Here is a 24,961-nt window from a genome sequence, read left to right on the forward strand (position 1 = left end):
GTTGTGTTTATTAAAAGATTGAACATATTTGTCACCAGTTTTTATTCAGCATGCACATTTATCAGTTCTGTTTTTGTTTCAGAATCCAGCAGCAGAGACCAGACTCTCCTGAACCCAGCTGTCTGTCTTTAAAGAGCAACCACTCGAAGGAATTTGTCATTGAATTTAAAGGACAACATCCATCAGCTGATCAGATGTAAGCTGTAACTGACAGTAAGACTCAGATTATTCTAGAAAATAACTAGTTTGTACGACGTGTTGTTCGACCACATCTGAAATCAAAGTGAAGAAGGAGGTAAACCTCCGGCTGTCATAGAGAAGGGGGAGACGTGATGTGGTTTAAATATGGAGATATCTTCTACATGTTCACACAGTCTCTCCTGGAAGACATTCAGAGAGTTCACCTCAGTTGTTCACATGAGAAGCAATTTGAGTGAAGAGAGAAGTTCAAGCCTCACCTACTTTTCCATCTGCACACAGCTGACCAATCACAGAGGGGGATGGGTGTTTCAGATGCTGTTCGACCCTCTGATAGATACCTCTGATGGAGTAAACTGATCCTTAAAATGTTTGAACTGTCATTTAGTCAGTGAGACTTTACTGGTTTATTGTCATTGTTCATACTGGGAGCTGTACAACCAGTCTGATACAAGACACTGAGCAGCTCCACTGGAGCAGCTGGAGGTTCTAGGTGGCTTGTTTCAGGGCACATAAGCTGTGTTCAGTGAGGAGGAAGACCTGTATAAAGTGTTGGTGAGAGCTCTTAGGACTAAACCAAACACTGAGCTGAAACCTACGAAGAGCTGCAGACTAGGTTGTTGATTCTCAGTGTGATCAGCAGGACTAGTAATACTTTACCATTACAGGGAGTTGTCTGACTCACTGTTCACATCCAAACATGACTTCATGGACCTTTTGCATGTGTCTGTCTCTGTGTGGACAGACATAATGTGAGCTCATTCTTCATGATTCCTCTACAGAGAGGACCAGGAGAGCTCAGAGGCTCCCAGCGGTCAGGCTGCCCAGCCACATCAAACACACCTGGAGCCCATATTTATGGTCTGTACATGTACAACAACTACCGTTACATCTCTTCTGTTCACAACAATATCCATGCTGCACTTTTAGACCGGTGGATTGTCAGTCTGTCCAACATGGATCTGATGTTTGATGGTGTCATTCATATAGTTTTCTGTTACAGCTGCTGGAGGAGAACATGGTCACTTTTGTGAAGAACGAGCTGAAGAAGATCCAAAAGCTTCTGAGTCTAGATTACCCAGAATGCTCAGAGAGTCAGAGGGAGTATGAGGAAGTGTTGGACGGTGAGGATGAAGAGCAGAGGAGCAGCAGAGAGGCATTTCTGAAGATCACACTGAACTTCCTGAGGAGAATGAAGCAAGAGGGTCTGGCTGACTGTCTGCAGAGCAGTAGGAGGATTTCTTATATCTTCATGTTTTTTTTCCACTTGCAGAAAATACAGAAAAAGTAAATATCAACAAGTTCGAACTTGGTCCACAGCTGAGTTTCTGGTCTGCATCAAGCGTCTTCTCCATTTCTCCATCTTGGCAACATGTTGTAGGTTTGGCAGTCACTCTGTAAGAAGAGGACCAGTCAGAGTCACATCTGATTAAAAATAATCATTAGGGGTTAGTTGTCCCAGTCCAGTCAAACCCCACAAAATCAGGTTCAGTCAGTTCAGTCCAATCAAAAACATTTTTCTCTAAACCTGTGTGTGACCTCATATTCAGAAGAGTTTTATATTTCAGTGACTTTCTTAAACTTCAACCAAAAATCTAAAAATTTCACTGGTCTAACATGTTGATCCAGTTGGTCCTATTCTATAAACAAACAAAAAGGCAGCAATTTTAGTCTCTGGGTAATAGAGGCAATGCAATACACCCACATTAGTTTCTCAAATATGAGAATACTCAACAATGTCATTTGTTCTTTCAGGATCTCCTGCTATGTGCCAGCTTAACCTTAAATCTAACCTCAAGAAGAAGTTCCAGTGTGTGTTCGAGGGGATAGCGAAAGCAGGAAACCCAACCCTTCTGAATCAGATCTACACAGAGCTCTACATCACAGAGGGAGGGACTGGAGAGGTCAATGATGAACATGAGATCAGACAGATTGAAACAGCATCCAGGAAACCAGACAGACCAGAAACAACCATCAGATGCCAAGACATTTTTAAAGCCTCACCTGGAAGAGATGAACCTATCAGAAAAGTAATGACAAAGGGAGTGGCTGGCATTGGGAAAACAGTCTTAACACAGAAGTTCACTCTGGACTGGGCTGAAGACAAAGCCAACCAGGACATACAGTTCACATTTCCATTCACTTTCAGAGAACTGAATGTGCTGAAAGAGAAAAAGTTGAGCTTGGTGGAACTTGTTCATCACTTCTTTACTGAAACCAAAGAAGCAGGAATCTGCAGGTTTGAACAGTTCCAGGTTGTGTTCATCTTTGATGGTCTGGATGAGTGTCGACCTCCTCTGGACTTCCACAACACTGAGATCCTGACTGATGTCACAGAGCCCACCTCAGTGGACGTGCTGCTGATAAACCTCATTAGGGGGAAACTGCTTCCCTCCGCTTGCCTCTGGATAACCACACGACCCGCAGCAGCCAATCAGATCCCTCCTGAGTGTGTTGACATGGTAACAGAAGTCAGAGGGTTCACTGACCCACAGAAGGAGGAGTACTTCAGGAAGAGATTCAGAGATGAGGATCAGGCCAGCAGGATAATCTCCCACATCAAGACATCACGAAGCCTCCACATCATGTGCCACATCCCAGTCTTCTGCTGGATCACTGCTACAGTTCTGGAGGATGTGTTGAAAACCAGAGAGGGAGGAGAACTGCCCAATACCCTGACTCAGTTGTACATCCACTTCCTGGTGGTTCAACTAAAACTGAAGAATGTCAAGTATGACGAAGGAGCTGAGACAGATCCACACTGGAGTCCAGAGAACAGGAAGATGATTGAGTCTCTGGGCAAACTGGCTTTTGAGCAGCTGCAGAAAGGAAACCTGATCTTCTATGAATCAGACCTGACCGAGTGTGACATCGATATCAGAGCAGCCTCAGTGTACTCAGGAGTGTTCACACAGATCTTTAAAGAGGAGAGAGGGCTCTACCAGGACAAGGTGTTCTGCTTCGTCCATCTGAGTGTTCAGGAGTTTCTGGCTGCTCTTCATGTCCATCTGACCTTCATCAACTCTGGACTCAATCTGCTGTCAGGAGAACAATTGACCTCCCAGAAGTCTGAACCAAGACAAGACGAATCTGCAGAGAAAAACTTCTACCAGAGTGCTGTGGACAAGGCCGTACAGAGTCCAAATGGACACCTTGACTTGTTCCTCCGTTTCCTCCTGGGTCTTTTACTGCAGAACAATCAGACTCTCCTACAAGGTCCGCTGACACAGACAGAAAGTAGTTCACAGACGAATCAGGAAACAGTTGAGTACATCAAGAAGAAGATTAAAGAGACTCCCTCTGTAGAGAAAAGTATCAACCTGTTCCACTGTCTGAATGAACTGAATGATTGTTCTCTAGTGGAGCAGATCCAACAGTCCTTGAGTTCAGGAAGTCTTCCCACAGATAAACTCTCTCCTGCTCAATGGTCAGCTCTGGTCTTCATCTTACTGTCATAAGAAAAAGATCTGGACGAGTTTGACCTGAAGAAATAATCTGCTTCAGAGGAGGCTCTTCTGAAGCTGCTGCCAGTGGTCAAAGCCTCTAACAAAGCTCTGTAAGTGTATAGATAGTTGGATTTATACATCATTATATACAGACACTTCTGTCTTTTCAGTGGGAGAGAAAATAAATTCCTTTCCTTTTTAATTCCACATGATCATTTCTTCAGACTGAGTGGCTGTAACCTCTCAGAGAGAGGTTGTAAAGCTCTGTCCTCAGTCCTCAGCTCCCAGTCCTCTAGTCTGAGAGACCTGGACCTGAGTAACAACAACTTGCAGGATTCAGGAGTGAAGCTTTTGTCGTCTGGACTGGAGAGTCCACACTGTACACTGAAAACTCTCAGGTCAGAGCATGTTACTGTTCATTTTAAATGATGGACATATATTAAAGATATATGAACTCTGTTCTGAACTGTTCTGAACTCTGGGCGGTGTTGTTTTGTGTGTCTTCAGTCTGTCAGGATGTCTGGTCACAGAGGAAGGCTGTGCTTCTCTGGCTTCCGCTCTGAGCTCCAATCCCTCCCATCTGAGAGAGCTGGACCTGAGCTTCAATCATCCAGGAGACTCAGGAAAGAAGCTTCTGTCTGCTGAACTGGAGGATCCAGACGGGAGACTAGAGACTCTCAGGTATGTAAAGGCCTGCTGCAGCCACAGACACTGTCTGATAGAGGAGGAAGAGCTGAAACATTTTCTTTGTCACAGCTGATGACAGATTTCAAGTGCTTTGACTTCAACAACAACAGAGGAGTTTTCTCCTGATGATGACTTCAGTGTGTCATTATGATAAAGACTCCAGTTCCTTTTTGTGGTGAATGTACATCCAAACATACAAGCCTCCTTTTGAACACAGTAATAATACAGTCTGTGTATGAGAGCCATGTAACGTCATGTCTGCATGCTGAAAGAGAACATGCTGGCCCCCCCTTTCAGGGTGGAGCCCGGTGGAGTCCGATGGTTGACACCAGGTCTGAGGAAGTGTAGGTGTGTTTTTAATTTGATTCATGAAAACAAAACAGTACATTCAACCATCCTCAAACTGTCACATCACTGATCAGATGATCAATCAATAACTGCAGCTGTGTCTTGTTCTCTCCATCAGATTCCTATGAACTCACACTCGACACAAACACAGTACACACAAAGATCGAACTGTCCAGCAACAACAGGACAGTGACATATGTGGAGGAGGATCAGTCATATCCTGATCATCCAGACAGATTTGACCACTGGCCTCAGCTGCTGTGTACAACTGGTCTGGATGGTCGCTGTTACTGGGAGGTCGAGTGGAGAGGAAGGGTTGACATATCAGTGAGTTACAGAGGAATCAGAAGGAAAGGAGACAGTAAAGACGGGGAGTTTGGATGGAACGAGCAGTCCTGGACTCTGTTCTGCTCTGATGTTTTTGGGTACTCTGTCTGGCACAATAACAGAGTGACACCTATCCCCTCCTCCTCCTCTGTCCCTGACAGAGTAGCAGTGTATGTGGACTATCCTGCTGGCACTCTGTCCTTCTACAGAGTCTCTTCTGACTCATTGATCCACCTCCACACCTTCAACACCACCTTCACTGAACCTCTTTATCCTGGGTTTGGGTTTAGGTTCTGGCCTAGTTCCTCAATTTCTCTGTGTTGATTGTAGCAGAGAGTCTCCTCCTGTTAGAGAAACTCTCTCACTGTTAAAGAGATCAGTCTGTCAGTTCAGTTTCTACATGTCTGTCTCTTTCACACACACGTTTTCAGGTTCATATATTAAATCAGTTTATTTTTTAAACTCCTCTAAATAATTCTTGTAAATTAATTCATCTTCCTTTAAAGATGGAAGCTACGGTTATTAAAGGATAAACATGTTGCTGACTTTTACTCTTTTTTTTTTTTTTAACTCTAACCCTTATTTTCATATGTTTTCACAATAAAAGCCTCATTGTGAGTATCAGTGTTTTGTCTTTCTTTAAATCTGAGGACTACTGAGTTGATTCAGTTCAAACTAAAACACTAATGAGGTTTGTCCAAGAGGATCCAGGTGGTTCAATCCTGAGATAGAGATTTAATTTTAAAAGCCAATGTTCTGAGGAAAGACGGAAATTCTCAGAGAGAAGAACTGTTTTTTTTCTGTCCCAGTCTCTCAAATTGTTGGAAGACTTGTCCAATGGTTTGAGGTCCTGGTTTTACTCCTCAGTGACTAAATGAACTTTAAAGTCCAACACTAAAAGTGAAAACTCAAAATCTCTCACAACATCAAAGTGGTGAGACATTTAGAGGTTGTGTGTTTGATCCTTATCATATCAGACAGTCCAATACTCAAAGAAAGACTGACTAGCTTTTAGAAATGATGTCTCCAGTGTCTCTGACATAATGTCTCAAAGTGTTAGAGGACTCTTCGGGTGTTTTACAGTCATTGGTTTGATCCTCAGGTGACTCAATAAAGTTTGAAGTCCAACACCCAAAGTGAAGACTCAAAATCTCTCTAATTTCAATGTTCATATGGACGCTTGACTGTCAGAAATTTGTAAACCTATCCTTCTAAATCTAAAAAGATTTTCCTTTGAATTAAAAAAATGGTGATCGTTTTTTTTTACTATTATTTTTTCATTTAAAGGATTGGATTTTCATGATTTTCATTTAAAGTTTAAATAATGTTTTTTTGTTTGTTGGTTTGTTAGTGTTTTGGCGCTGGTTGGCGCTGTTGCCTTCACGTAGCACTCGGTCCGCCCTCCATATCGACTCTTGAACGCTTCTCCTGTTTTCCTCGACTGCTGCAGCACAGCGGCGGCGGTTTCCCGGGCAACCAAGGAGCGACAACAAACAAAACAGTCGACTAAGTTATCAACAACATCAACAACAACCAAATGACAACGACGGTAGTTAAACACACAAGGTCAACATCAGAAGGTTTGTTTTGGTAAAATGTAGATCGTTCCCTCGTTTATTTCAAACAATTTATTTCCACAACTAAGCTGTGAGGTGCTGAGATGAAAGTGGAAACATCACAAGTACAAGCGTTAGTCTTTCTCAGAAACTACATTTCACCGTCATGAGCGAGGTATGTGTCCGAGTGGCGGTCCGTATCCGGCCCCTGCTTCCCAAGGAAGTCCTCCACAACCACCAGGTGTGTGTGCGGATGGTGCCGGGCACCGCACAGGTGATGCTCGGCTCGGACCGACTCTACTCCTTCGACCATGCATTTGGGCCGACAGCCAGTCAGGATGAGGTGTACGAGTCCTGCGTCCAGCCGCTGGTGGAGTCCCTGGTCGACGGTTGCAATGCCACCGTCTTCTGTTATGGACAAACAGGGTCAGGGAAGACATACACACTCGGAGGGGGGAAACTGGGTAAGTTGCACGGGTGTCAGTTTTCATCCCAAAAATGAGGTTAAAACGATCCAGAGAGGTGATTGAAGAGGTAAACTGAATTATTTAGAGCGCATTTCTTTCTTTGACTGAGAAAGATAGGGAAATATTCCATTTGTTCACAATTTTTTTTAAATGTTTGATATATAAATTGAAAAAAACAATCAGCTTTATTATCCCTGGGTGGGATTTTCTTAAAACATGGATTAAATTACATCCTGTGTGGTATTAAAAATGTCTTAAAATGTCTTAAATTTAACTTGGTCAACCCTGCAGAAATCCTGACTTCAAAGTAAGCTTTTCTGACCAGTATTTTGCTGTTAACCCATTGTTGTACTTCACATATATACTAGAGATTTGACCTTGAAGGTCTTTTCTAATGTTTCACTCTCTGGTCTTTGCAACATTTACTCTATTACTGTGTCTCTTCCTTCCAAAACCTCTCTCAGATGAAGAGGGAGGAATTATTGACCGTGTGGCCCAAGATGTGTTCTTGTTGTTGGGGGAAAAGAGGAAAAACAATGATGGTGTGGAGGCCACAGTGCGGGTGTCATATATGGAGCTGTACAGGGAAGAGCTGCGAGACCTGCTAGAGATGCACACCATTCACAAAGAGCTTCATATCAGAGAGGATGAGAAGGGAAACACAGGTAATGAAAATATCCTTTTTCACTGTCAGACAAATGTGACAAAATGTGAATTTATTTTTGTATGTTTCACATACTGTAGATTACATGAGAGGGAATGAGCCTATAGGATTTCCTAAACAAAGGACATGAGACATAAATTGATATCACTCTCTGTGTGTTGCCTGTGGGAATTTGTCCATATATCCACCCTCCACCTATTTTTTTACACCAATCCTATTTAAGGACATGCCGTTCATTGCACCACAAAGTTGGTTATCATGCTACTGGTACTCCTTTCTTTGTTAGCAATGTACTTTGTGTACTACTGAGAATCAGTATTGCACTTCCTCAGAGTTGGTTGGACACGCAAGAGACAGATTTAAAAATGAAGGCCAGTATATGGTGGTTTTTGTCCCAAGTATTAAGGGATTCTACACTTCCCATCAGGCCCCCTAAGTAGTGTCCACTTGGTTTCTGTAGTAGCTTTTTAGTCTCCAAGCCCAAGAGATAACCCTGGTGACATTAGTAAAGCTGCAGAAGACATTACATGTAATCAGTTAGAATAACAGGCTGTGTAATAGGCTACTCATTAGTAAACTGATTTTAAGATGTAAAATCATTCATTTAATGAATGAGAAACCTTTAAGAGAGGATGAGGAAGTCATAGTAATACAACAAGGACAAAGACACTAAGTTGTACCCTGGGGGAAAGTAATATTTCAACCATGTTTTTTCAGTGGTGGTGGGAGCCAAAGAGATGGCTGTCACCTCAGCAGAGGAGCTACTCAGCGTTCTAGAGATGGGTAATGCTCTACGCCACACCAGCACCACAGGGATGAATGAGCATTCCAGTCGCTCTCATGCCATCCTCACCCTTCAGCTCATCCAATGTTGCCGCAACAACACCTCCTTAAAGTCTGTCCGCTCTTCCAAACTCTGTCTGGTCGACCTAGCAGGCTCAGAGCGTGCTGGAAAAACTGGCAACACTGGAACACGGCTCAAAGAATCTGTTCATATCAACACAGGCCTGCTTGCACTGGGCAATGTTATCCGTGCCCTGTCTGACCCTGCTCGAACCCGCCGTGGTAACAACTGCAACAGCGCACACATACCATACCGTGCTGCCAAGATCACCCGTCTCCTCCGTGATTCATTGGGTGGCACCGCCCATACACTGATGGTGGCCTGTGTAAGCCCCTCTCACCACAGTGTAGCTGAGACTCTGAGTGTCCTGCAGTTTGCATCCAAGGCCCGTCACATTCGCAACCGTCCCAGAGCAATATCTACTCATACAGAGCTTAAATCTTTACCTTCAGCCTGGGACCCCAGCGAGGCTCGACAAGGGGAGCTCGAGTTTGAAGTAAAGACGCTGAGAGAGCTACTGAAAGAGAAGGAGAGAGAGATGGAGATGCAGAGGGAGAGGACAGGTGGAGAGGTGGAGAGTTTCAAACAGCGCAGTCAGATAAGGTTATCTGAACTAGATCAGAAGATGGCCCAAGAGCAATCATCACACTACCACCTCCTGGCAATGGAAGCTGCAGCTCTGCTTGCAGATATCTCTGGCCCCTCTCCAAGTCAATCTTTCAGGCAGCAACTGCAGGACTGGCAGGAGAGACTGGCAGCTGTCAATAACACACATCAAATCGATGATAAGGACTGTTCAGAGAGGAATGGAGACCAGCCTGACCATCTTACATTATTAAAGCTCAGAGAAGAGCTCAAGAAATGCCAGGTAATTATAAAAAGTAAAAAAGAAACATCAGATAGCCTTTAAAGTTAACAAATGTTTGTTTTATCAAACAATTGATGGGAGCTGTTCCACAATCCATAACACTCTATTTCAATGTGCAATGCCCATCTCAACTCAAAGTGCTAGCTGATATGCCACTAATACTAAGGTTATGTAAATGCACTTAGTCATTTTATTCAAAATAGTTGAAATTGATTAAAACAGACAGCATGCAGACTGCTAATTAATCACTTGTCATTACCCTGTCATATTTCTCTTCTCATACCTTGTAAAGAGCAGTGCCAGTGACAGTGCTGCATAATTTAAAAGGGTCTAGCCTTCCCCATGTAGGAAACCAGTATTGTTATCCAGAGGTTGAAAAGTGTAGTTGTAACTAATAACATCCCATTTAGATGTGGCATACTCATTGCAGTCCTAGTACTGTTTATCCTGGCTTTCTGGCACACCCATAGGAATCAAGTTGTTATATCTGTGTTTTTCCATGATGAGGTCAAATCAAAATTTCCATTGGGACATCCTTTAATCCCTGAGAGCCTGAGATGAGATCATATGAACGAAAGCAACAGATGCACTGGATTAGTAAAATGCATAGACAGAAACAGCTATTCTGACTTTTAAAAATGAAAAGAGCGCTACTGAATCAATGATGAAATATCCATCAATCAAGGCATAGTGAAGAAAAGTGACATTTTTCTCTTATCTACTCTTACTCTTAGGAAGCTCTCAACATAGAGGAGCATCTATTGGAGCAGAAAGATGCAGAGCTGAGACAGGTACAAAAAGATTTTGAGGGGCTTCTTCAAGAGAGGAAAACCCACCTCCAAGCCTTAGAGGAAGAAAAGGAACATAATCGTATACAGGTGAGGAGAACAACAGTTTTGAATGCAGCTCTGTAATACAGTAGAAAAGGACACTGCATTCATTAAATCTGCAAATAAAACTTCAAAACTGTCCTAGAATAAGAATAAGAACAACTTTTTTATTTTTTTGTTAAATGCATGCCTGTGTGTACTGTTGTGTGTGAATGTTTTCAGACTGAACAACTGGTAGACCAACAGATGCTGATTGATCGTCTTCGCAGCGACCTCATGACCTTTCGGGGCACAACCTCAGGGGCCGCAGTGGAAGCAGTGGCTTCTGGGAACTCAGGCAAGAGGCCCCATAGTGTCCCTCTGATCAGACACAGCTATGGACATGGGCCTCCCAGGAAGGTAGGAGGTAGCTGCACTGTTTTGTTCTGTGTGTGTTATTGATTGTGTGTGTATCAGTTGTACCAGATACACTTGACTTTGTAAATACTAAACATAGATTCATGTGTGCATCCACTCACTGTTGTTTCATGTGCATATTTCTGTTCGTATGCATGTGTGCGTTTGTAGATTCACTCCAGTCCCCCAGCCTATTCACTGGAGAGGGTGATGGCAGCCTTTAAAATGCGCGGTCATCTCCTTCTGGCTAAGCTTGAAGAAAAGGATGAGGTGTACTGTCCATTCATAAAACAACAGGGAGAGAGCATAGACAGGGCTCCAGAGAAGGAGGAGGAGGATAAGGACTGTGTGAGCAAAATGGCAGTTAGGTGAGTCTGTGTAATACCAGCCTACAGGTTCTTTCTTCGTGAAGCCACCAGTGATTCACATTGAAACTAATTTTGGTTAATGGCGTGCAAGTCACAAAGTTTTTGTTCATGTGCTGCTACGAAAAAAGGTTTTCACAAAAATACAGAAAAATGTAATTAAATTATTTATTAATGTTAAATGAAATGTAATTTTTTTTTCACTTTTGTCAAGATGCTTTTCTCCAGGTGTGGTAACATTTATTCCACATCTGCTCCCGCTTGTGTATAGCAGTGACTGTCCATGCGCCAACATGGGAAGACAGACACTGTGGGGGGTGTGTTGGTGACAGTTCAGTGACACACTACAATTTCGGTGTCAAGAATGACTGCATTTTATGCTGCTCTCACAAGTCACAGAAACCCTTAATTTTACACCACTCATTAACTTCAACTAGTAAAAATATTAAAATGACAGCTCAAATACAATTTTAATCGTGGTAATTTTGACAATAATAGTCTTGCATTTAAGTGCAATGCATTATACATGGCAAACACATGTAGCTAATTCAATTTTGTGCAACCAGTACCAAGCTATTGAGAAATAAAGTTTCAAAATAGCCACACCAGAGTCTGTGTTCTTGTGCGCCTCAAACTGGTCAAAAATACCTTAGTTTTCCGAACAGCCTCCACATTTATGCACTGCATATTCTTAGACGTGCATTGTGGATAGAACTGCTTTTAAAGAAGATGAAAAGAGCTGATATGATTGGCCATTAATGATGCTAGGATCTAATTTCCATAGTTTTACCCTAGAACTCTGTTTCCAAGTATACTGCAGGTGTACCGTGCGCCAAAGAAATCCAAAAGGTCTTTGGTTTCACACATATCAATAATCCTTGATTCAGAAAGTCTTGCTTTTCTTACAGCAGTGAGTTCATCTGAAATCATCTGCCTAATCAAATCCTGTGATGTTACTCCAGGCATTCTTTAAACAGAACATGGACGAGTCGGCAGAAGAAATCAGCTCTGAAAGAGAAAAACACTGGACTGGACCAAACATCTAATGGGAATCCATTAGTACAACAGCCTCAGCAAGCTACAGGTATACTTTACATGTATTTGACTTTATTTGACAATCTTCTGTTTCCTTGTCTTGTTGTATTCAGGGGCATGCGTTCCTGTCTCCGTTCTCTTCTGTGATATTCCAGGAGTTAATTTATGTCCAAGAAGTTTTTTCCTGTTATACTGTTATACTGTTTCTTTACAGGGGCCAAGGAAAACCATGCCAAAAAAAGCCATATGATGAAGGCCCATCTAAGAGCCAGTGTTACTGAGAGAAGGATCCAAGATCTGTCAGTCAACATGCGCATGGAAGAGGAGCTCATCAAAGAGCTTGACAAAACTGGTGTTTATATTATTACATACTGGTTATTTCTGTGTCTGTTGGTTTGAAGATAGTGAGTCAAGAAGAATACAAATCTTTAACTGATTTGTTTGTGTATTTGCTGCAACTTCTAGAGGCTTCTGTTAAAAGGGTTATTTTGGTGATATTTAAAGCCACTAAATATATCTGCAAATTATGCATTTTTTTTGTTTAAAGCAACCATGAATGGAAACTTTCTGACTATACCTGATATCTCACATTTTGAGCTTTGAGCTTTACTTGCGTCTATAAATGTGTGTTTTTGTCTGATAGACAAGAAAATCCAGGCCGTGGACAGACATGGCAGGCACAACAGAGATGGCACAGAAGCTGGCATGTTGGCAAGACTTTCCTTGCAGAACCAGCAGGTCCGAGCAGAGGTGTATCGCAGCCTTCAGCACATGAGACTGCGGAGAGAGCAGCTTCAGACCAACCTCAGGCAGCAGAGACAGATCACTGATGACAACAAAGAACTTGGCCAAAGTGGGGTTAGTTGCAAAAATGAACCCAGTAACATCAAACATGGTGTCTAGATGATGCAATAGGAAAAGTCTTGTGTAAAGCTATAAGTCAGCTCTGTTGATATAAACTTTGAAATCCTTTTTTTTTGGTTGATGGGCGAAAATAAACAAAATCCAAAATAGAGAAATGTAAAAGCTGAGACAGCATGGGTAAATTTTTTTTTGGTTGATGGGCGAAAATAAACAAAATCCAAAATAGAGAAATGTAAAAGCTGAGACAGCATGGGTAAATTATTAATGGCTCTTGAGTAAAGAGTAAATGTGATTTGTGTTTTTGTTTATAGAAGCAAAAAGCAGGAGATTTGACTGTGTGCAAAAGCATTCACCAGGAAGAGTCAAAGGAAAAGGTAAACCATTTACTACCATAAAGCAGTATAAATTATTTAAAAGTTTGTTTTGCTTTTTCTCCTTCATTTTGATTTTGTGTTTCTTTTGTATACAACTGTTCCTTCCCATTTATTATTTCTACCTCTCTGTCTTCTTATCGTCTTAATTTGTCTCTCATCTCCCTCCTCCTTTACCCCTTCCGTCCTTTTTCTCCTCCTTACATCCCTTTGCTTCTCCTTGTTCTCACTGTAGTTATGTGACAGCAGTTGGCTGGAGCAGGAGGAGGAGTGTGTGCTTCAGAGGAGAGCAGAGCTGCAAGAGCTGGAGGAGGAGCTGAGGAGGAGAGAGGAGGTGGTCCTGCGCAGAGAGGCCTATCTGCAACAAAAAAACAAACTGGAGGAGAAGATGCTACGCTCCAGTCAGGTCAGCCAGTATATATGTTTTTATTATGATTGAGCTAATATTGTCACATGTCTATGTATGTTTATATCTGGAGGTTTTATATCACTAACTTTTCAGGCTCTGAGTCAGGACCTGCGGCGTGTGTCAATGCAGTTGGAGGCAGTGGAGGAGCACCTGGAGAGCAGTAGCAATGCAAGGCAGACTGGAGGAGTTACCAAAGAGGAACTGGAGAAGGAGAGAGACATGCTTAAAAAGAGGAGAGACACTCTGGATGCACAGCTGAAGGAAAACAGAGTACTTACTATGGAGGTCAGAAAGAAGGAAATGTGTTGTATTACAATAACATTGACACCTGATATGATTTACAGGTTTTGGTAAAATAAACTTTTGTTCACTTTGATTTTTGTGTGTCCTTATGTAGGAGGGGCATTCCCTGCTCCAGCTGGAGGAAGCTATTGAAGCTCTGGATGCAGCTCTGAAGTTTAAAAACAGCTTCATCCAGGACAAACAGAAGAGGATGGCATTCACAGACTCCTCTTTGTATCAGTCACAAAGCACCAAACCCGCCCCACTCTGTGATGTCATCAGGAAGCTGAGGGAGCTCGCACCAGCCGAGGCTTTGGAGCTGCTCATCAAATATTTCAACAAGGTAAGATAAAATGCACACACACATGGATGTATGCTACATTCTACACTACTTACAAAGCCAACATGCTTCCTTTCCTACAGTATATTTACTCTTCCCTATTATTTCCTATTTACAAATGAATACCATGTCTGGTGTCTGCGCTTTTCTTAAAACATGTTTTTAAATTTGTGAAAAAATGGATTCTGCCATGGTGAGATGGAAACTGAATCCTCACTTCTTTTTCTGTTCCAGCAGAAGATTTATGTGTCACCTTTTCTCTTCCTCTGTTATTTACCTTCCCTTGCTTCTCTCTCCAGGTGATGTGCTTGAGTCAAAGATGACTCAGAAATGAAGCAGAACTGTTTTTGCAATGCTAATTAAATTATACCTCTGCCCTCCCTCTGCTTCCCCAATGCTCCCCTCTGTGCCCCTCATTTCCATCTGATATGTCTAAATACCATACCACCAACTTCTCCAGGAGGTTTGTTTGCACCATGTTATACTATTACACCATGAAAAACTCCCTCCCACCTGTTTTACTCTGTCCTTGTTTTTTTCTCAGCATGTGTCAGAGTAAACAAATGTTATATTGTGTAATAATATGTGTTTCTCTGCACTATTCTCTGGCCCCCCTCAACTTTATCATCCTCTCTAGGTTGTTTGTCTTCGTGAGGCAGAGCGCCATTTGCGTTTGCGCTGTGAAGAGCTGGAGCTTCATGCAGGAGAGCAAGAGGGGGTGCTGAGGGAGATGGAGGCTGCCATGCAGCGCCTGGCACTGGATGCAGACCGCAGGCTCACCCAGCAGCACCGAGCTCACCAGAACAACATCCAGCTACTCCTGCAGAAACTTCAAGGTGAGGAAATTAGGTCAGCCTGGAAAAAAAGTTTAAAAGTGAATTTATTTGTCCTATGCCTCTCCATATTTGTACAGAAATTGTGTCATAAATATTGCTGTTTCATTTACTTTGTCTCTGTGTGTGTGTGTATGTGTGTGTGTGTGTGTGTGTGTGTGTGTGTGTGTGTGTGTGTGTGTGCGTGGTGCGTGCGTGTGTGCGCGCGTGTGTTTGTGTGTGTGTGCGTGTGTGTGATTAGAGGGTGGATCAGGAGAACCACAGCAGGCTATCCAAGACAGACTGCAGCATCTGGAGAAAGAACTGTTTTTCTACAAGAGCTCCAGCCGGCAGCTAAAAAACAAGCTCAGAGAACTTTTTAGTGGCGCCCTGCACCATGACGATCAGCAGTCATACATACAGGAGCACAGACAAACACACAATATGCAGGTACAAGCAGGCACAAGTAAATCCCAGATGCAAACTGAAGAGTTACAAACAAGGACACGTATAGCAACAACATACACAAAGATACATGCAGAGCAAACAGACCAAAAGACAAAGTTCGATTCTCATATGAGGAGACATGCACACCAAACCCCCTGTCCTTCCTCATCTTCTGACCTCCAAGCAGACAGAAATACCAAACTTGAATACAATCAGATGCACACACACACACAGTCCCAGGGGAGGAATGAAAGAGAGGCTGGTAACAGTGAGGAAAGTTTAGAGATGACACCAGTCCGTCTGTGTCGCAAAGAACTGAGACAGATCTGTCCAGCTGACCTGCAGATCTCTGGTTCTGCCACAAGGAGGCGGCAGTCTGTTGTGAATACCAGCACAGAATCAATACTAGAAGACTCCATAGAAATGTCCAAAACCACTAACAGATGATGTTGCATCATTTGCAGATCTATTCAGTGACTTCACGTAGATCAAAGTACCCAAGAGTCACTTGACAGCAGTAATGTATACAGCAGATTCCAGTTGGGTAGTAGTAAACAAAGGAAAATGTGTGTCATAAATGACTGCAGATAAAATTGAATATGAATGACACACTTCTTCCACTCATCTCAAGTATCTTGTGAAAATGTGCTTGTTGGAAAATACCTACTTTAAGGACTTTGTGGGGCTCTGAGGTCAGTGAGAAGTGCCCATAGGTGCATTAAATTATTTCCCAGAATGAAAAAAATGGTCTATAGGTAATGCATGTCCATATTCACAATATACTATGAAGATATGTTTTTGTTGAATTTTTTTTGTAAATTCACTATTGTCCTTTGTTGAACATGTAATACCACTGAATAGTGCAACCATGAAAAACTTCAGAGTTTATGACCTTAAAGTGTCCTTTAGATGGGCTGGAGTGTGAATAATTTACAGTGTACCACTTCAGTCTCTTGTCATAGCACTGTCTTCCTATGTCTTCCTGTCTTCTATGCTGAATGTTGTGGAGTTTTTTTTAATTTAGTAACAGAGGAAACACAAAGAAAGGCCAGTGTTGTTATGACAACAAAATGAATTTGATAAATGGCATGTATAGAGAGAATTTCCAATAACTTGGCAGTGTGTTTACACAAAAAACAGAGTGACATGTCCCATTTTGCGATTATAGATTTTTGGCTCTTGTCACATCAAAATACAACACTGCACATTTCATGTTTTGTTCCCGTAAATTTGGAGATTTCTTATGTTTCAAGCTCTTATCCTAGATAAAGACATAAAACAAGACAAAAAACTTTGCTTCAATCTTTGCAATAAATAAATCTTACTGACATAAACACAATGCATGCATAAACGCCAACCTTATGTTGAGTGAGTGTGGGGAAAAAAAGCACTTTTCTGATATTATTTCTGTAGTCATAATACTTTACCTTATGGCTGTCACCAACTGCATCCACTAATCTGATTCTCCTCCTTTTACAACACTGCTAGTTTAAAACAATAAGTTAGAGAAAAGGTGTTCATCAACCTAGAGTTCGAAGTAATCAAATACAGCCGAGTGAGTTTTTCACCTTTAATTTTTGGCACTGTTTAGCACTTAAATGGCCAGTAGATACAGTGTGTTTTCTGCACTAAAACAGTAATGTGTTTTTTATGTGTTTTTTGATACAATCTTTTTTATGTCTGTTAGCTGTACTGTTAGCTATACTTGCTGTGTAAATTATTTCTGTAACTCTACAGACAAATTTATTAAACTTACTAATTTGCATTTCTCTTTGCTTTGCCTTTATTGTGAGAATTCATTCCATTCCCTCACCCTCAGCCCATGGACAGATTAATCCATGGAGCCATGGTTTTGGGGGTGAGTGTACTAAAAAACAGTGTGTAGTTGGGCCTCTTGTCATGTTTCAGATATCAGTGAGGTGTTAAGCTCCACCAAAGAATACTTTCCTCTCTAACGGTTTAATTTAAATAAGCGTTTGAGGCCCAAAGATGTAAAACAATTCAATATTCCACAAAATAACAAAGATTTGATACAAATTTGTGTTGAATAGCTTTTGCATCATATTAATCATCTCAAGACCACTCAGATTTATCATGTGACCCTTTGGAGGGGCCCAACTCATAGGCTGGGAATCTAGACTGGACTAGACTACCCATATATAAAGCTCCACCTCAACCAGCTACAACAATAAATGCCGCTTACACATTGTTGCTTCAGTATAAACACTAACAACGTCATATACTGTATAACAACAGATCAGCCAGAGGGGCAATTTTCTATCTAATGTGTGTGTAGATTTTGAATGAAGGATTTTTACTTGTAATGGAATATTTATACATTGAGTTACTAATGCTTTTACCTGAGTAAAAGAAAGAACATAATTTATAGCAAGAACTCAAAAGAGAAATGGCGATATCTGTTGCCAGAATGGGCGGTTTTCCGCCGAATCTAGACAGTCTCTGGGAAACTCCATGTCGGTCAAATTTGGCAACACTATTCGGAATCGCAGCCTTTATCCTTTTTGGCACCACCGGGCTGCTGTACTCAGACAATCGCTGGTAGCAAACCAACGGTAAGCGACAGTTTCCTCACGAACAGGTGAAAGTGTTCTTTAGCAACTTTTCTTGTGAGTACCAGCTTTTCCGGACAAGTCAACCAGTGCATTGAAAACAAAATATCTACGTGAACCTACATTTGTATTATTAACCGTCGTGCATCGCTACTTTTGTACTTGTTTGAGGCTAACAAAACCGGCTAAGCCTTTTATAGTTAGCTAGGTTAACTTGCTGCTATGTAATGCTAGCTGCGTCTGTCACTAGACTGTTAGCAATGATACACTTCAAAACACTTAACATTTATCATCATTGTGTCTCTTTTGATAAGATATACTAACGAATAAATATTTTGCTTTAAATAAAGCTGTTGGTCCAGATATGGTGATGTTTTTATTTGAAAACAGGTTGTCACTAGAAGCTAACTCCTTTATAACCGGCTTCAAGTTTCCCATACTCAATTGTTCCTTGTCTTTTGTCATCAGTTAGTTTCCTTTTCGCAATGGCATCATCTGCAATGATCACCGTCCCCACCACCGCCTCCCGCTTCGCCTTGCTTCAGATAGACTCGGATTCGGATTCCGACACCTCCGAACCGGGGAAGACCACCACTAAAAGCGGACGGGACTCCTCTGGGAAGCCCCGACAAGGAAAGGCAGGAGCAGCCGGGGGGAAAGCGGCTCAGGGCAACGACAAAAAGAAAGATAAGAAAAAGAAGAAGAAGGAGCAGCAGCAGAGTGAGGCTAATGAGGTGAGTGACTGTTAGGACAGGAGCATATGACGAACCTGTGCTTCACACAGCACATATCTATGCATATTTGATAACCTCCGTTTTGTGACAGGAATACACAATGACTGAGATCTTCTGTTGCCGTTTCACACAGGGTGGTGTCAGGCACACTCCAGCAAGCTTTATTTTGATCTCAGTTGTTTAGCACAGTGTTGGCATTAATTCAAGTTGAGAGTGGAACCAGTGGCTTTTCATTTGAGATGTTTACTCCTTGATAAGCCACATCACAAAATGTTGTCTCAATATCACTCACTTAGCCAAAGCAACAGTCAAAATACAGCCTTCATACAAACCAGCCAAAAAAGAAGCAACTTTTTGCTTTTGTAATAATGTGTAGGGATGTATGCATCTTTTTTCAGTCAGATGATCAAATGGCCCCTCAGCACACAATTTTACTTACATAGCACATTTCTTAACAAGTAAACACAGTGTACTTTGCACTAAAATGTAGAGCTTGTAGTTGATAAGTCGTTTAATAGATTAGTTCATTGACAGGAAAGTAATTATTGCAACTATTGTGATAATTGATAGTTGTGTCTTTTTTGAAGCAAAAATGTCAACAGGGTATCTACAGGTCTTTAACAGCCTTAAAAGTAGTTAATTCAGTTTCACTGAAACTGATTTCACCGAATTCCCCAAGAAAGTGTCAGTAGGTATAAATAAGGCTTGAATTTAATTTACAAAAGTTAGTAATGTTAATTTTAAAACATTTGGATATGATTGCAGGTTTTCAGGAGACATGCAGACACTGTCACTACTACTAACTACAATAGCTAGAGTTGTAGCTACTACTACTAGTGTAGTATAGTTATGAGCAAGTGGTGATTTGAGAAAAAACATAAATTAACAGAAAACAACTCAATTTTTGTTAGTGAAAAGAAAGCCTGGTAAGACTCAAAGCTGCTACTTTCCATGCACAAACATGCTGATAGCTTCTAAAGCAAACAACAAACCATGGTAACAGTTCATAATAGAGCAATAATGGTCATATCAGTGTTTGGATTAAATTTTATCTCTCTTTCTATCAGTTACGTAATCTGGCCTTCAAGAAGATTCCTCAGAAGTCCTGTGCCCCGCCTCCATGTATGACACTGTCAGGAATAGCCAGTGAACTTCTCACTCCTGCGTCAGGGGACCACAGTATACCTTCAGAGGGGTGGCAGCAGTGGAAGCAGAGGGATGAGCAGGTAAGAGAGAGAACCACTCCCATTACAAATATGTTAGCAACTTTACTTCCAGCTCTTTTGTGTGGAGCTGTTCAGACATCAGCAGCAGAGGAGTGGTTCCATGTATGCACGGATTGATTGATTTTGCATACATTTACTTAAAATGTCACCTATTTCCTTCTGTTCTTTACTGAAAACTTGATGGAGAGAGTGAGGATGTTGTTTATTAAAGGCATTAGAAAAGAGCAGATTCATGAAATTCAGTATATTGTCTTTCCATGATATAACTGCATTTCAAACAGGTCATGTCTGACCTGACAGACATTACAATATATATTTCCCAAGCCCTTGTTGTTCTCTGCACATAGATCTGTTTACCTGCTCTCCCTCTAGATAACCACTGAACTATATGAGGCAGACTTGGAGAAGGCCTTGATTCTAAGTAAACTGGAGTACGAACAACACAAACAGGTACGCTGCTTTCATACACACACTAATATACCCCTTTTGAAAGGCATTTTAATGGGAAAGTACAGTTGTCAGAGTTAAAAGGTTTGGAGAAATGTATCAGTCTTATATAGCTCTTAATTTGGAGCAGTATTCATGACAGTGTTGGCATTTATGATATGGCAAGGGATCAGTATGAATATGCTAAATCATCACTCATATAAATTCATCATCTGAAATTTAGCAGAAACACATTTTGTAAGAAAAGACAATGCAACACAGTCTCTGCCTCGTTTCCCACTGTTTTCACTATTCCTCAAGTTGTGTTGCCCTATGACGTACCTGTCACATTCAGACGCCACAGTGTATTGTCTCCCACATGCTGGCACTTTGAGCAGTTACAGAGGTGCCAGTGGTCATTCAAAACAGGTACTGAATGTGTGATGCCAAGAAACCTTTTCATCTCCTCTGCAAACTTCTCTGGATCTTTTGTTTCAGATGCATTGGAATTAAGGAAAACGGAAAACGTCAGCACTAAAAACAAATATTTTGTTGTTAACAAAATCAAACTGCATCTGTCTGTCTGTCTTTGCACGGCACAGTTTATAGGTCAGTGACTGTGGTGCTAAAATGCTGACTTTAATTCATGATCACGAGGAAATAATAATCCTTTTTATACAACAACACCAATGGAAAAATTACAAGGTTGTATACTATTCACCTAACATGGATATGAATACAATCCCCTTGACGCTGAAAGTCAACACTTTAACCTCATAGTCATGGTTTCATTTGAAATCCAGCACTGGGATAGCACTATTTTAAATTAAATTATATACTATCAAAATTATTTCTTGTATGAAATGGAAGTTGAATTCAGTTTTATTTGTTTAAGCCTCATTTAATTTAGTTTTTAGTAAATAGTGATTATAAACTAGGAACTTTTAGTTATAACTTTAGCTTAAGTTAATCAATCTGCTTTCATTCAGCAGATCAACACAAACACAACCTCGCCAAAGTCACGAGGAGGAAAAGAGGGCGGAGGGAAGAAGGACAAAAAGAAGAATCAGCAGGCAAAAGACAAAAAGACAGTTTCACTGCAGGACTTCCAGGCTGAAGGCAGTGTAGGTGAGACAAACTTATCCATCAGTTTCAAAAGCATTTAAATTAGGATCTTGTGTGCTGTAGTCTGCAGCCCACAACACAACCTATAACTGTACTCCCTTTAGCACTGTAAAAACTATACTACATGTATTTTTTCAGAAAACTTTGTTTAAATAATTGTTATATCAGTGTACTTATCTCCTTGCAGAACATTCAAGTAAGAAACAAGAGAAAGAGGTGAGCAAGAATATGCACTGTATAAATATACGGTAACAGTTCTATTTAGCTATACCGAATATGTACAAGGTTTCATTTGGGCCTGAATACATGAGGGATATGGCACACTACTGTTGAAACACTGACCACATTCCCATCCAGGACGCCAGAGCAGCTAACCTGGCACTAGGAATCGGGCAGGAGGAGCGTTTTTTTAATAAACTGGAAGATGACGTCAGTCGGATTATCCAACAGGAGAAGAGACGTGAGCAGTACGCTAACAGCCAGGGGCAAGAAGTCAACACGTCCACAGAACATGAACCAGTGAGTGGATGGACACAAACACACATGTACAACAAAATACTCATCTAGCTGTCTGTGCATGAACATGAACAATGGTCTGTCCTTAGAGCTGTCTGTGTGCACAATTTCACATTAATCAAGTGAAGTTTGTTTCTCCTTACTTAGCTGAGTTAGTGGGAAGTTTAAATTTGTCCTCACTTGCTCTTTTCTCCCTGTTATTCCTATTAGGACCCTCGGGCAGAGCAACTGAAGTACGAACTGGAGAAGAAAGACCAGGAAATCGATAAGCTAAAGAAGACAATCTCACAGTGGGAGGTCAGCAGTTATAAGCAGTTACTCAGTCATTCTATAATTTCTCTGGAAAATTATAATTTCACCCCTTTTGTTTTGGAATAGGTAGTCTTATGTTAACTGCAGTATGCGGCTCTCCCCTGCAGCTCTCTATCTAACAAGCTTACTGCGGTTTCTTTGTATTTTACCACTCCTCTCTTGAAATATTTTAAACAGGCTGTCAGAACAGTGCAGAGACATATCCATGTAGACGAACAGGAATTTACAGTTCAGAGTACATACGACTCTCCCCTAACCGATGCTCATATTTTTGAATAAAACATATCAGAGCATTTTCTTTTTGTATTTGATGTATGCATTTGCTACAGTAAGCCACAGGCCTTTTTAATTGATACACAAAGGGCTTGATATTTGTTTTAAAGTGACACTGCTGAAGAAAAATTAGAATTCAGGTGATTGATGATTTACTTGAGCTAATTTTAGCTGCACAGCTGAAGGAAGAGTACAGTACATCGGAACAATCAATGCAGTCTTCAAGGAAAAAAGAAATCAGCACATGGGACTGTGGGAGTTTGTAAAATGGCAAGAAAGAATTCACCAAGGACAGAAAAGCTGGATTTTTGAGAGACTGACTATGAACAGCTTATTGGAAATTTCCTATCAACTGTCTGTTGAGTAGCAAACATTATTTCCCCGGGTATTTGAAATGTGGCATAAAAGTTTCTAGTTTCATGTCTCTCAAATAACGAGAGAGGCTGTGGGCAGCTTGAATTCCTGTTGGTCACAATGGAGTCCAGTACTGACCGGTTTCCAGAATGAAAAAAATGTATCAACATGTCATTTTTAAACCACACCCGTGGCACAATCCAAGTCTCCTTGCCTTTCTGTTGTGACAAAAGGTTTTTTCTTCTTTCTTCTTAACTCGATAGGTGAAATACAAAGAGGTGAAAGCAAGAAATTCCCAGCTGCTGAAAATGCTCCAACAGGGAGAGAGTGAGTTGAACATCACCCAAATTACACTATATAGCCCCCCTTTGCTCTCCTTTCCTTTCCTTTCCTTTCCTTTCCTTTCCTTTCCTTTCCTTTCCTTTCCTTTCCTTTCCTTTCCTTCCCTTCCCTTCCCTTCCCTTCCCTTCCCAACCCACATGAATAATTAATGTTATCTGTCTGATGTTTCTAATCTGTCTCCTTCAGTGAAAGATAAAGCAGAAATCCTTCTACAGGTAGAAGAGCTACTACATATAAAAGAAGAACTGTCATCACAGGTGTGTTATAGTGAGATAACGATTATAAGTGAGGAATGTGGGTGTGTCAGATATTTGTACATCTATGTGCATTTTTTTTTTTTTTTTTAGGTAACATTACTACATGCCGCCCTTGAACAAGAAAGATCTAAAGTCAAAGGTCTGCAGTCAGAACAGCCGAAACATCAGGTGAGAATAATCCTCACTTTCTCATTTTCTTGTTACCTCTGAGTGACGTGTGGAAATGTCACCATAACCATTATATATCTATATATCAGACTTGTGGTTTAGATAGACAAGATGCTTGCATGTTCCTTCTTTCCCTCTCTATAGACCGCAGAAACAGAAGCCAGTAGGTCAGTTGAAGTGAGAAAGGTTACAGTGTAAGTAATAGAGAGTCAGAGTAGACGTAAGGATAGTCTCAGGTCACTTCAGAGAATTTGTACTTTAATTTCTTTAATTACTTTAATCGCTTTAATAATGCCACAGGAGCATTTTCATTGTCAGTAAAACTTTGTTTTAAGTTTTTTTCATTTCATTTTAAATTAATTAATTTCTGTGGCATAGACTCAGAGAGCTATTTTTCTTTTAATGTGTTTTCTCTTTCTATTTTCATTGACCTTGAATTAGGTCAATAAATACACACACACAGGCTTCAGTAAAGTAAATACAATAATTGTGTACTTTCTCACTTTCGCTTATGTTTGGCAGGGAAATAAAAAAGGGAAGAAAGGCTCGGAGACGGATCTATGAAGGTTTCCAAAGGAAAAGACCTATATAGAAAAATGAAATAATGAATGAACAAATGAAGAAAAGCATTACTGATCGTAATCAGGGTTTTCTTTCCTTAAGGTTTTTTTTAGCTTGGACTCCATGTCAGCATAAATGCATGCCTCCCTTAATTACACACACACATACACACACAGTATACACTCCATGTATTACACAGCTGAACACGACAAGAATTAAAGAAACTTCTTAAGTTGATTGACTTTCAAGTTTGCGTTGAAATGATGGCTTGGCACACAGTGCTGCCCTCTGCAGGCACAAGCGTGCCACTGCATCTTTAGTACTGCTGACGGTTGTGTGCCTGATCTTTCTGTGGGTTTTAATGCCAAAATGACATGTGAAATTTTTGTTTTTGTTTGTTTGTTTTCTCACTGTTAAGTAAATAAAGTACTTTTTCAGTGAACAAAATTCTTTCATTTTTTATATATTGTCTTGAACGTCAAAATTTTACAAAACTTATTTGCCTGAAATGCAAAATGTAACTGTATAGCAAAAGTCATGA

General features: G+C 40.9%; 3 protein-coding genes across 5 annotated transcripts; all 3 read left to right on the forward strand.

Moving 5' to 3' along the window:
- The first annotated feature begins 119 nt into the window (after positions 1-119).
- LOC111230836 (NLR family CARD domain-containing protein 3-like) lies at positions 120-5,517 on the forward strand. Its single transcript, XM_022757691.1, is given in 8 exon segments — positions 120-196; positions 981-1,059; positions 1,202-1,427; positions 1,954-3,754; positions 3,869-4,042; positions 4,152-4,325; positions 4,629-4,675; positions 4,798-5,517. Coding segments are annotated over 7 exon segments (2,958 nt in total). The 5' UTR covers positions 120-196; positions 981-1,056; the 3' UTR covers positions 5,331-5,517.
- A 1,211-nt stretch (positions 5,518-6,728) lies between these two features.
- kif27 (kinesin family member 27) lies at positions 6,729-16,003 on the forward strand. Its single transcript, XM_022757612.1, has 15 exons — positions 6,729-7,026; positions 7,494-7,694; positions 8,411-9,115; positions 9,173-9,405; positions 10,140-10,283; positions 10,458-10,634; positions 10,803-10,999; positions 11,974-12,080; positions 12,246-12,383; positions 12,675-12,840; positions 13,513-13,672; positions 13,769-13,960; positions 14,073-14,300; positions 14,935-15,133; positions 15,372-16,003. The coding sequence occupies exons 1-15, from the start codon at positions 6,729-6,731 to the stop codon at positions 16,001-16,003; spliced, it is 3,777 nt and encodes a 1,258-aa protein (XP_022613333.1).
- Positions 16,004-18,085: 2,082 nt separating this feature from the next.
- gkap1 (G kinase anchoring protein 1) lies at positions 18,086-24,820 on the forward strand. 3 transcript variants are annotated; one of them, XM_022757788.1, is made up of 12 exons: positions 18,086-18,129; positions 18,595-18,860; positions 19,928-20,086; positions 20,459-20,536; positions 21,502-21,640; positions 21,825-21,853; positions 21,995-22,156; positions 22,364-22,450; positions 23,356-23,419; positions 23,621-23,691; positions 23,782-23,859; positions 24,382-24,820. In XM_022757788.1, the coding sequence occupies exons 2-12, from the start codon at positions 18,612-18,614 to the stop codon at positions 24,421-24,423; spliced, it is 1,158 nt and encodes a 385-aa protein (XP_022613509.1). In that variant the 5' UTR covers positions 18,086-18,129; positions 18,595-18,611; the 3' UTR covers positions 24,424-24,820. The 3 variants fall into 3 exon arrangements, with proteins under 3 accessions (XP_022613509.1, XP_022613508.1, XP_022613510.1); XM_022757787.1 differs by having other exon boundaries at positions 18,112-18,183; XM_022757789.1 differs by having other exon boundaries at positions 18,112-18,183; positions 21,505-21,640.
- The last annotated feature ends 141 nt before the right edge of the window (positions 24,821-24,961 follow it).

Source organism: Seriola dumerili, unplaced genomic scaffold, assembly GCF_002260705.1.
Source record: "Seriola dumerili isolate Sdu_G_001 unplaced genomic scaffold, Sdu_1.0 BDQW01000290.1, whole genome shotgun sequence".
NCBI lineage: Eukaryota > Metazoa > Chordata > Actinopteri > Carangiformes > Carangidae > Seriola > Seriola dumerili.

Bases quoted from the DNA above. Each gene is read 5' to 3' on its own strand.
- kif27 (XM_022757612.1), top strand. From the start codon at position 6,729: ATGAGCGAGGTATGTGTCCGAGTGGCGGTCCGTATCCGGCCCCTGCTT. The intron at 10,284-10,457 runs GTGAGGAGAACA...GAATGTTTTCAG, and splicing joins AGGAACATAATCGTATACAG to ACTGAACAACTGGTAGACCA. The intron at 13,961-14,072 runs GTCAGAAAGAAG...GTCCTTATGTAG, and splicing joins ACAGAGTACTTACTATGGAG to GAGGGGCATTCCCTGCTCCA.
- gkap1 (XM_022757788.1), top strand. From the start codon at position 18,612: ATGGCATCATCTGCAATGATCACCGTCCCCACCACCGCCTCCCGCTTC. The intron at 22,451-23,355 runs GTCAGCAGTTAT...TTAACTCGATAG, and splicing joins AGACAATCTCACAGTGGGAG to GTGAAATACAAAGAGGTGAA. The intron at 23,692-23,781 runs GTGTGTTATAGT...TTTTTTTTTTAG, and splicing joins AAGAAGAACTGTCATCACAG to GTAACATTACTACATGCCGC.